At 38.5% G+C, this 12,375-nt stretch overlaps 1 protein-coding gene across 1 annotated transcript; it reads left to right on the top strand.

The window, feature by feature from the left end:
- Window positions 1-1,409: 1,409 nt before the first annotated feature.
- On the top strand, window positions 1,410-11,680 carry LOC109960715 (leukemia inhibitory factor receptor-like). Its single transcript, XM_020600994.1, has 16 exons — window positions 1,410-1,883; window positions 2,507-2,658; window positions 2,760-2,913; window positions 3,040-3,312; window positions 3,426-3,549; window positions 5,421-5,557; window positions 5,634-5,779; window positions 5,868-6,018; window positions 6,334-6,399; window positions 7,850-8,044; window positions 8,132-8,233; window positions 8,337-8,504; window positions 9,945-10,073; window positions 10,213-10,306; window positions 10,411-10,477; window positions 11,056-11,680. Exons 1-16 carry the CDS (start codon window positions 1,808-1,810, stop codon window positions 11,530-11,532), a joined length of 2,511 nt encoding a protein of 836 aa, XP_020456650.1. The 5' UTR covers window positions 1,410-1,807; the 3' UTR covers window positions 11,533-11,680.
- The last annotated feature ends 695 nt before the right edge of the window (window positions 11,681-12,375 follow it).

Genomic DNA, 12,375 nt, shown 5'->3' with positions numbered 1-12,375 from the left:
ACCTAACCTCATCCAACCCTAGACCATAAACTATTTTGCCACCCTAAAATTCAATGATTTCCTTGTGGGGACTAGTTTCTGGTCCCCATAAGGATGACTGAGTCCACACAGTGTGAGTGTGTTAACAGGTTTCACACACACACACACACACACACCCCGTATCTGGATGGTATTTGTTAATAGTGTTTCACAGAAGAGGATTTGTGAAGATACTCTCCCTTTCCTTGAATTTGTACTCAGCAGATTCAGCTTCCTCTTTTATTTTTACTTTCCTCTGGTAAAATGCCAACTGAAGAAACTGTTTTGAGAAACATATTTAAATGATCTTGATGGAAATCTTATATTTGCCAGACAACATTCTGAATTTGGTAAATAGTTTGTGTATATTTAAGTCTCTTCAAAATGGTAATCTTTTGGTATTTTAGCTTCAGGACCCAGATACAGTGACACAAGTAAGCTATGTTGATAATAAGAAGACGGTGCTTTGTAATAGAAGTGCAGGAATAGTGGCTGACACAAGCAAACACAAGACTACAGGTATTATGGCTGGTTCAGAGGACTACATCAGTACAGGTATTTTAGCAGGCTCAGATGACTACAACAATGTAAGTAATATGAAAGACAGACGATTGGTAGGTATGTAGCAGGCAAATAAATGTTAAACAATGAATATACATATAAGAGTCACCAGCAAGTAAACAAACAAGTTGGGATAATGAATGGGTGTAATCATGATCACAGGGGCAAAACAGTTCATCTCTAAACAGGCAGGCCAAGCAAACTGTTCAGACAAGAGCAGGCAAATAATCAAATCCAGGGAGTAACCACAGTCCATATGGCAAACCATGAAGGCAAACATGAAACCAATGCCAGAGCCTGACCACAAATCACAAGAAGAAAACAGCTGAATCAACCATTCAAAACAAGAGAGTGGGAAAACTGCAAAAAAGACAGGGGCTGGATTTAACTCCACAAGGAAAACAAGGGGCAGAGACAGGACAAAAACCGGGATCATGACACAAAATATTGTGATCCTTTGTATGAAACCATTTGTTTGGTTTATTTAAAACAATGGATCACAGAATTCTTTCTCCAAATGAACTGTGGAAATGCTGATAAGTATTTTGCTTAAGTTGTACAGATGACCGATTTGTCACAACCGTACTGGCTCTGTGACTCACGATAAATAATTCTAATAAACAAAGAGCAGTTTTCTTACAGTGCCAGTCTACTACACTGTCATGCTGAAACTTGCATTTGTAAAGTCATCTCCAAGTATCAAAACATTCTGAGTGCAAGTTAGGCATGTCTGGCCACGGTGACTCACGCTTGCCAGAAAGCGCCTACTCCATTTCCTGCGTTGAGGTCCACATGGATTTCACAATCACTCTGAGGTCAGGAACAAATGGATTTTCTGAGCATTTATCATTGGCTACTTTGGAAGGGAGTGTCGCTTCAAGGATAATAACTTGATATTTGGACTTTCTTCTGTTTCCTTTTTCTGTTTGATTCTCATCTCTCATAGCTTACAAACTAAATTAATCCCTGTGTAAGATCTGCAACAACTAGTCAGGCTTCCTTATGTAAGTATTTTAATTCTTATTTATAGAAATAGCTACAGAATACACTGTTCAGTGTAGTATATATTAGTTTAGTGGCTGACCAAAATGATATTTATTTCAACAAGTAGCAAGCTTGATTAGTTTTAATGCCTTTTCTATGATGAGTGTGCTGAAGCTGTGAAGACTTACTGAGAAGACTTCCATCAAGAAATAACAACTGACTACAAACAGTCATTGTAAGGAGGATGATAATGATCACATGGTTATTACTGGTCTCTTTGTTCTGCAAGAGCACACAAGATCCAAATGGACAAGAAACCTGTGAGTATTTTGTCCTCTATCTTCTCATAGTCTGCCAGCATAAACAACATATAAGACATACTGTACCTTACAGTAAAATGTATCTGATATAGTGTATTAACAGCATACGACTGTTGCCCTATTTCCAAGTCATTTTACATTGCAAATAACATTGTATGTGAAAGGAGACAACTTACCTCTAAACGTTACATTTACATTTACTGTAGATTTTGTGTACGGGTCCTCCTATATAGCAAAGGCATATGCATTAGTCACTGTATAACATCACATGCCTTCCTTTATTAATCCCCAGGGGGAAAATTTATTTGGTCACCATTTACACAACAAATAGGCTACAACACTAAGCAAGCAAGCAAAACAAAAACCATAATCCAAGGACACAGTGGAGTTCAGTTCAGGGACTGATCTAGTTGCACGCCTCAATCCATTTGATTACAAACTTATACTTCCACTTGTGAAGTGAGGCCACACAGTATGCCAGTAAAGCCTCTGGACTGCTGCTGCAGTGTCCTTTAGCTGCTGTAACCCTCACGGTGCCCCAGGTGATGTCCTCATTATTAATCTTCGCTGCTGTTTTGGATAAGGAAGCTTTAAAATTTTAAATGTATGTTCATTTTCCTTAGGTGTTTTGCATTGTGGACCTCAGAATCTGACACTTAGCACCTCTAACCAGATGATCCTGCTAACGTGGGAAGATGACCCTTCATGCTTTGCAGTACATGATGTGCTGATCTATGAGTTGCTGGTTCTCAGAGCAGATAAGCAAGTGCATTATGTACGAGCTGGTTTGTATTACACCAGAGCTGCCAAGTGCAATTTTAATAGCTGGAATAGCCAAATGAACAAACCTTTAATTTGTTTATGAAAATGCTTTAGGATGAAGTTGCTGTGATGCCTGACCAGATAGGCTCGACTCACTTCTGGAACTGGTCTTCCCATTTGTCCTTGGAGTGCACTTCTCATTCAGTCAGGCTAAGAACCAGACACAAAAACTATACAAGTCCCTGGAAACAGGAACATATTGCTCCCAGTTAATACTGAGCTTACTTAACTTCATATTTTGTTATCAGAAATATTCAAGTTGTAATTCTTATGTATTTGACAGTCAAGGAATTTCATCAAATACTTACTGTATACTGTTGTTATGCCTTTGCAGGAAAAGATAACTCAGAGAAGCCAATGGTTTATCCACAGGACAGAGTGTTTAAGGTTGGCAGTAGAGTCACCTTCTGCTGCGTTCTGCCAGCAGGGGATGTTTTGGACAAAATGTATCTGACTGGTTCTAATAACGTTAATATGAACACTACCAAGATCAGCAATCAGACATATGCCTTGACTGTCTACCTGAATCAGCCATCAAAAGCCAGTTGCACTGATGTAAGATGTGAATCAAAGACATCTGACAGTGGGGCTTGTGTTTATATTGGCTGTAAGTATGGCTTAGTGTAGTGCTGATTTTTGTTATATAGGAGTTCAAAATATGTCTTTCTAAATCATTCATTATATAAGATGGCTGTTTTTTTAATACTTGACATGACTCAGACCCACCTGGGGATAAGGATCTTCAGTGTGAAACCCGGGATCTGGAATCAGTTGAATGTCACTGGACAGTATGGCGAAGCACACACTTGCCCAAACTGGCAACTGCTTATCAGCTTCTTGGAAGGTATATTATAATGAAACAATATCTGCTGCCACAGGTTGGAGTGCGAAAACAAAAAAGGCCATAATGCTTTGAATCTTCAAAGCAACTGAATACATAATTGTGAAATGAAACGTAATCACAATCATCAGCGCTGAACTCCTAAAACATTGTTGGTTTAATGATGGACAGTTCATTTACAGATTTCGGTGTGCTATGCTGATCACATGATCCATAATCTATAATTCACCACAATTCGCCCATAATCACAAAGTACAGCTGAGGCTGATGGGAATATACAGTATTGTTCAAAATAATAGCAGTACAATGTGACTAACCAGAATAATCCAGGTTTTTAGTATATTTTTTATTGCTACATGGCAAACAAGTTACCAGTAGGTGCAGTAGATTCTCAGAAAGCAAACAAGACCCAGCATTCATGATATGCGCGCTCTTAAGGCTGTGCAATTGGGCAATTAGTTGAAAGGGGTGTGTTCAAAAAAATAGCAGTGTCTGCCGTTGACTGTACAAACACAAAACTATGTTGTACAAACGTTTTTGTTTCTAGGATTTAGCAATCCTGTGAATCACTAAACTAATATTTAGTTGTATGACCACAGTTTGTTATAACTGCTTCACATCTGTGTGGCATGGAGTCAACCAACTTGTGGCACCTTTCAGCTGTTATTACACTCCATGATTCTTTAACAACATTCCACAATTCATTTACATTTCTTGGTTTTGCTTCAGAAACAGCATTTTTGATATCACCCCACAAGTTCTCGATTGGATTAAGGTCCGGGGATTGGGCTGGCCACTCCATAACATTAATTTTGTTGGTTTGGAACCAAGACTTTGCTCGTTTACTAGTGTGTTTGGGGTCATTGTCTTGTTGAAACAACCATTTCAAGGGCATGTCCTCTTCAGGATATCAAAAATGCTGTTTCTGAAGCAAAACCAAGAAATGTAAATGAATTGTGGAATGTTGTTAAAGAATCATGGAGTGTAATAACAGCTGAAAGGTGCCACAAGTTGGTTGACTCCATGCCACACAGATGTGAAGCAGTTATAACAAACTGTGGTCATACAACTAAATATTAGTTTAGTGATTCACAGGATTGCTAAATCCTAGAAACAAAAACGTTTGTACAACATAGTTTTGTGTTTGTACAGTCAACGGCAGACACTGCTATTTTTTTGAACACACCCCTTTCAACTAATTGCCCAATTGCACAGCCTTAAGAGCGTGCATATCATGAATGCTGGGTCTTGTTTGCTTTCTGAGAATCTACTGCACCTACTGGTAACTTGTTTGCCATGTAGCAATAAAAAATATACTAAAAACCTGGATTATTCTGGTTAGTCACATTGTACTGCTATTATTTTGAACAATACTGTAATTTTGAAGGTATTTAGTCATAAATCAAAGTACTGGACAGATTAAAACGTACATCTGATGATGTGCTGGATGGACTATTAGAGGATGACAGTTAGTACAATTCCTCCTCTGGGAAACATGAATGTGTTTGCAAAATGTTATGGCAATCCCTGAAAAAGTTGTTGAGATCCATTTTTCTGACTTTTTGGTGAAATTCAAACCCTATATTCACGGTGATAAGGTTACATTCTGTCAGTTAAATTAAATCCGATAGATAGTGTTCAAGATAAACTGGTATAGATACACTGGTATTTATGGTAAATTGTAATGGTCAGTATTCAGTGGTTATTTGGTTTAATAATTAGGTGTTCAGTTGCTTACACATTAAATATTCTTGGCCTTTCCTTGCATCTATTCTGGAGTTGACCTGATAGTCTCTATGTTTATGCTGGGAAAGAATTAGGCAATTTACATGTATTGAACTAAAACTTATTCTCTCTTTGCATTTACATTGTAGTCCATGTGTAGATGGGTTTAACGGGAGATGCTTGCATAAAGTGCAAGTAGATGCTGGTGAGAGAAACTGGACATTAACTGCAGAAAATCGGCTTGGGAAGCTGGAGCTCTCCGACAGGGCAGACATGACTAAAAGAGGTACAGCTTTATAAAGATTTGCATATATCTTCCAAATCATTAAATTCAGCTGATTATCCTGTGTCTTTTGTTTCAGTGCACATGTTTGCTCCAGAGAGAGTGGCAGCTTCAACTGTGAATGCCAGAAATGTCAGCCTGGAATGGGGGTGGCCGGTGCAACAGTACCGTAATCTCAAAATAACATGCCAAATAAATGTTAGCTATGATGGAACAAATATCATAGTGAGTTGACAAAGAAAGGGTGAGATATTAGTAAGGTTTTCAAAGTAAAATTCCTATATGACATCACCTGTGCATATTGTGTTCCCAGAATGAATACTTTGGAGTTGGCATTAATTTAGCAGTTTTGAATGACTTGATACCCAATTGGACGTATAATGTCACAGTACGATGTGCAACCCAACATTTCTGGAAATGGAGTGACTGGAGCTCAACAGTCAAATTCCACACAAAGGGTGATGGTAAGTGTGTAAGATAAATACAGTGATTTACACTTTAATTTTATTTATTTGTTTATATATATGAAAAAAAAAACAGGTTGCCATTTATGCTTAAATGTAGGAACAGCCCAAGAAAACAAAGCTGTGGGGAACAAGGGGGTGACAGCTGGGCATTTTAGCAGAAAGGAGAAATGGTACCTACATTTAGGTATCAGTAGGACCTAGTCAATATTTTATTGGTACCTGATTCATACAGTGAAATTGCACTGCAAATCACTGGTTTGCTCAAAATTTAAACTGGCATTGGCAATTTATTTAACAGTGTGTACTCCACAGTTCCAGATGCTCTTGATGTGTGGATGAAGATGAAGGGTAACCAAACCACAATCATCTGGAAAGTAAGTCAGATAAGCAGGTGCCCCTTAACATGGCATCCTCTATAAAACCTTTACAAGATGTAATTAGTGGCTTTATTAATGATAAAAAAACAAATTCACTTAAAATTAACAAACAAGCTATTAGCCATTAATAAGAATAAATTCTGGGTTGATCGAATGTGAAAAAAAATGTTGGTTGCTGTTTGCCCTCCTCCAGTAGGACACTTTGTTTTTAGCTACTCTTCAAGTGCAGTAGACCACCCTAATGAACTACCTGACCTCTGACGTGCTGGAAACATACAGCATAACATCTGAACCAATAATTCTATTCACCACTTATTTATATTTACAGGTAAGAGACACCTAATTTAGGTGAGAAATTAAGCAAAAGGCCTATTAATGGCATAAATATGGCCAAACTTGATGCCTTATTAGTAAAATAAGACTTTTTCCACCCTTTATTAATTAATCACTAGCCTGAACTATTTTTTTTACATTCACATAGCAACATAGCAACTAAAACATTCTAAATTTAAAGCAATAGCAAATAATTTAACCATTAATAAAGTCATTATTTACAATATATAAACTCTTTATAAAGGGAAGTACCCATATGAACACTGAAACAGGTTTTGGGTGCTGGAATCATGCAAATCTGTTTTTATTAGCTATGTACAGATCCATTTCTAATGTGCTTCTAGCTTAAGTGATGGTAAAAAATTCCACACTTCTTGCTCTAAAGCTAATGTGATTCTTTTACAGTTTAGGTTTTATATATTATTACTTATAAAGTTGTTGTGGCAAACGTGTGTGAAAGAGTTGCCTATTAGCATTCCTTTGAAGTGATGTTTCTGGCCACCTGAATGACAATATTATATTCACTCTTCTTTTTGTTGGGTTTTGATCTCGACCAAAAGTTTCCTGCTAGATAAAAACTGGGTTGATCCCATGTAACCTTGTTTGTCTGGGGCTCTGTGCTGGAATACTTCCTGGCTGGGAGCAGGCCTAGACTTGTCGAGTTGTCATGTTTATGTTTCAGTTTTTGTACTAAGAAATAACATCTAACATTCTAATTAGTGAGCTTTAGACAAAAGCAGGCTAGTTTTTTCCATCTTTGTACAGTCTTTATGCTAAGCTAAGCTAACCTAAGTGGCTGCTAGCTCTAGCTTCATATTTACAGAGATGAAAGTAGTTATCAATTATCTCATCTCACTCTGCAAGAAATGAAGTAAATGTCTCAAATTGCCAAACTCTTCCTTTATTTAAGTTCTTTCAGAACCTCAGCCTCTTGATCTGTTTTGGAAAGCTGAATTTTCACTGAATCACTGAGGCTGTGAATAGTAATGCTCTGTTCTATTTATTCTTAAACACATGAAATTAGAACATACCTTTAATTATCTTCTCAGCAACAAACAGCCACATGGCCCACAGCTGTATGATCATCAAACCAAACAAAAGTCTAATCTAACTTTCAGAGTCTTTATTTTCAGCCACCACCAGTGTGAACTCGTCTTGGATCATTGGGAACAACGGTAGTTTTAGCCTGTCCTGGTCTGCCAGTCCTAAAGCCAGCTGTGGCTACATAGTGGACTGGTGTCCTACCTCAGGGCACTGTGTTGTGGACTGGCTAAGAGTGCCTTCCTATGAAACTAATGCCGTTATTTTTTCAAGTAAGTCCCACAAAACTGTTCCACATACTGTATATAACAATTCCTTGTGTCACAACACTTCTTTTTTTGTCATCTCTCTACCCCCAGAAAACTTTAAAGACGGAGTAAGATACTCATTGTCCATATTTGCCTGCACCCAGGGAGCTCCAGTGCTGCTGGAAAGAAGAGAAGGCTATGTCAAAGAGGAAAGTAAGATGCAAATGTGTGATTTTCTCATTCGGTACTGTTTGCTTAATGTGTCAGTGGCACAGAAGTACATTTTGTTCACCAATGTTCTACCTATGTTACACAGGAATACAAGATGGCCTCTTCAAAACATTGAAATGGCAACAGCAGGATTCAGATGTTGAGATATCCTGGGCTCCAATATTTCTAAATGAACAGACTGCTTTCATCCACGGTTATATTCTGTACTGGTCGGAAAACAACAACAACAACAAAATCCTCAATGTGAGCACAGGTACTGTGACACCCAGTTATTTTCAGATGAATGGCTACAAATGTTTAGAGCCCCACCGACACAGGATTTTAAGGCCATGTGAAAATGAGCTTCTGTGGCTCATCAGTGACCAACATAATTAAAAACAGTATGTGTGATTCAAGGTGTTATTATGTTGCACAAATAAATTTCACATACCTAAACAATCCATATGCAAATGTTTGGTTGATGTATTAGTCAGGTTGTCTATATGTTAGCTAAAGCTAGTTCTAATACTAATAAGAATATAATAATGGCAGTTTAGCAAATCCCACTTTTTCATCAAATGTATATATTGTATGTTGGTGGACGAGAGTGGCATTGTGACTCCTACACAATATTTACACTGGTAATAAAAGAACTAAAGCTCCTATCTTTGGCTTAACTAAATTTGGCTAAATTTTTTGTTGTTTAACAGCTATTTTAAATGCTGATACTGACTTAATTGCAAATACCTTAAGTTAGTTGCTTGGACTCTATGAATGATACACAAAATACCCACTCTATATAGTCACTGTTTTTGAACCTTAACTCAAGCTGAAAATGTTGGTTTGGCTGACACACAGTGGTTTAATGTCTCACTTTGCTTCAGTGACATCAGAATGTGTCAGCACACTATGACACCACTGTTGGGTATGGTTATAACGTGCAACAGAGCACACTTCTGGCTACACCCATTTATTAAAATTATTTAGATAAGCAAACCCAGTTTATTCCTGTTGTCTTGTGACTACCGCCTCAACCAAAACTGAATGAGTTGTGTTCCTGGCTCTACCCATCTACACTGACTAGTTATACTGAAGCATTTGGATATATACTGTATATATATATGTATTTTTACATAAAATAAGCTAACAACAGTTTCTTGCTAACCTGGTTTTTGCTAACATGGTATGATTCTGCCACAGAAACAGTGAAGGGGTGGGCTGAGACAGACAGGGAGTCAAACGTGTTTTCAGGGAGGAAGACGTTAGGGAGGTGACAGCCATCCAGAAATATATTAGGCTGGAAATCCCACTCGAATCTTGACCCAGTTCAAGATTAAAATAATGACTTCATAATGGAAAGGTTCTGTGCTACTGTCTTTATACACTTGCCTCAATCAGCTCATGTGCTGTCTATATGTGAAAGTTAAGAACTGAACTCTGGTTTTCTGCTATAAGTGGAAAAAAACGTCATGCCCAGCTGTTTGCAACTTTGTGGAAAGTCAGTTTCTGCAATAAGAGATTTTAGAACATATTCACATGTCAAGATACACCTTTGCAAACCTTTATTAATATCATCTTGCTTTGCTTTCTACTCATACTATGCAGAGCCTCTGACTGAACTAATGGAAAGGCAGAAGCATTCTCCAATGCTGGTACCAATGACTTACTTACTTAGTAGTAATGGCAGTGTTTTGTTTTATTTTGTTTGGTTAAGGCAATCTTACGGCCACGAGCCTGACAGCAAGAAACCTGATAATCAGTTCCTATACATTCAGAGTGAACGCACAGACGGCAGTGGGAGAATGTGGCACTGCAAGCATAAGTGTCACCTTGAATTCCCTCAGTAAGTTGCTTCTTTTCACTTTTAGAGCACTGTTTCTTTCTGTGTAGGACTCCTTGTTTTTTTTATTAAAACAAATCAGCTTTTTCTTTATTCGACTGACTTCTGTTCCTGATCTGACCTGTTTGTCTTTACTCACCAGCTGATAACCTGATTAAGGCAGTCTTCATTTCCGTGGTCACAGTTTTTATTGTCCTTGCCCTCCTCACTGTTGTTTGCTACAGACACTGGACATGGTAAGCAATTACTTTTCTATGCAATTTGCTTTTGATGCTACTCTGAATGTAGCGCATGTTTTTGCCATTGTGATTTATTTGCATGTATTCCTGTCCCCCGACAGCATCAAACAGAAGGTCTATCCTACAATCCCAAAACCGGAGTTGACTGACAAGTGGTTGACATCACCGGTAGGTGATGTTATATGGGCCATGTTAAACCATGTTATATAGGCCACTAATTTTACTCAGAAAGATCACTCATCAGACAGCCTGGCAGCAGTGCAGAGATATTTTCTTCTAAAGGTTTCTGACCAGGATTGCCCTCTCTAACCAGTCAGAGATAGACACTGTTAGGGTTGGGACCACACAGCTGTCATTCAGTACATGATTCAGTTCTATTGACATCACTATGGCTGACTTGCAACCTAGCAGGCTCCTGATTCTAGTTTTAGCTGAGACAGCTAAGCTATACAAAAAACAAGTTAAAGACAAGAAAGAGTGAAATCAAACCAGACTAGATTTAGATCATAAAGTTATATCAGCATAAGTTGACAGAGTAGTCTTATTTTACTATCTATTGTGGGTCTCCAAATTTTTTAGCTCAAACTGGTGGATTACCCCTTTAATACGTGATGAAAATAAATTTTATAGTGCAACATTTGCTCCTACTATGGTTCATTATTGGTTTCCCTGTTAGCAACATTATAATAAACGGAGTTACCAACCATCTATTCTATGAACTTAAGGTCATGTTTTCTGTTTTCCAGGGTAAACACAGTTGTCATCATCTTTGCATGGATCAGCAGCACACTGAAGCAGATATCATGGATGTTCCAGAGCTGTATTTTAAATCAGGAGCACCAGTGAATAGCCAGGCAAACAAGCCTTTTGTTTTTGCACAAACTCCAAAGGGTTACTACAACCAGCCGCACAGAAAATGCAGTCCTCCACCCTTCATTTTACCCACTAAAGTCACCCCAGCGGAGTTAGGTTTACCACTTTCTCCATTAAAAGGTGTATTTCCTAACCTGTCATACAACCTGATAATGCAAACTGGGGATCAGCAGTCCAAATTTGGGCCTGAGATTCATGAAGGGACATGTTTGGAGAGAAGCTCCAGTGCATACCAGCCTCAGAGTCACACAGAAGCCTTCACGTTAAACCAAAGAGAAGAGGCTCCAGAGAGTCCTATGTCCTGTGTCTCCACTTACATTTTGTTACCACAGTCACCTTCCAAGCAGTAGCATGCACATAGACTGTATGTATATGAAATAATGCAGAAAAAGTATTATGTTGTCATTTGATGAAAGGGAGGTATTCCAGGCATGTCCCTGTGGGAGAAGGCCTCGGGGCAGACCCAGGACACGTTGGGGAGACTATGTCTCCTGGCTGGCCTGGGAACGCCTTGGGGTTCCTCCTGAGGAGCTAGAGGAGGTGTGTGTGGGAGAGAGAAATCTGGGAGGCTCTGCTCGGACTACTGCACCCGTGACCCAGTCCCGGATAAAGCGGATGGAGATGGATGGATGGATGGAAAGGGCACTCCCACCACTGAACACTGAGTTAATATCTTTGACACTGTATCTTATCTTTATTATTATTATTTTTAAAATAGAAAATTAGCAACCAACAATACAGAAAATGGTGAAAGACTCCAGATTTAGTTATGGCAATGCAGAGCAGATGTATCAAACAGTATTATGACATTTGTTGTATAAATTTCAATTACATCAAATCAATGTAATATAATGATCAATGTAAAAAAATGCCACATCTACTTTTTACAGTGTTGTAAAACATAAATGAAAAATGCTTTATTGCAAACTTTGTACAGGAAAAGCAGTTTGTGGAACATTATGCACCTTTTAAGTTGTGTTGTTTTAAAATAAGCCATATCACTGACCCACCAGCCTGGGGGGCGGCTGTGGCTCAGGAAGTAGAGTGGGTCGTTTCCTAACCGGAGGATTAGCAGTTAGATTCCTGGCTTGTCCAGTCAACATATCGAGGTGTCCTTGAGCAAGACACCAGTTGCTCCCGGTGATGTCACCGGTGTGTGAATGCGTGAGTGCTTGGGAGTGCGAATGGGTGAA

The sequence above is a fragment of the Monopterus albus genome, unplaced genomic scaffold, assembly GCF_001952655.1.
Source record: "Monopterus albus unplaced genomic scaffold, M_albus_1.0 scaffold50.1, whole genome shotgun sequence".
Classification (NCBI taxonomy): Eukaryota; Metazoa; Chordata; class Actinopteri; order Synbranchiformes; family Synbranchidae; genus Monopterus; species Monopterus albus.
Note: the sequence above shows the minus strand (reverse complement) of the source record. Positions and strands in the feature narration are given on the sequence as shown.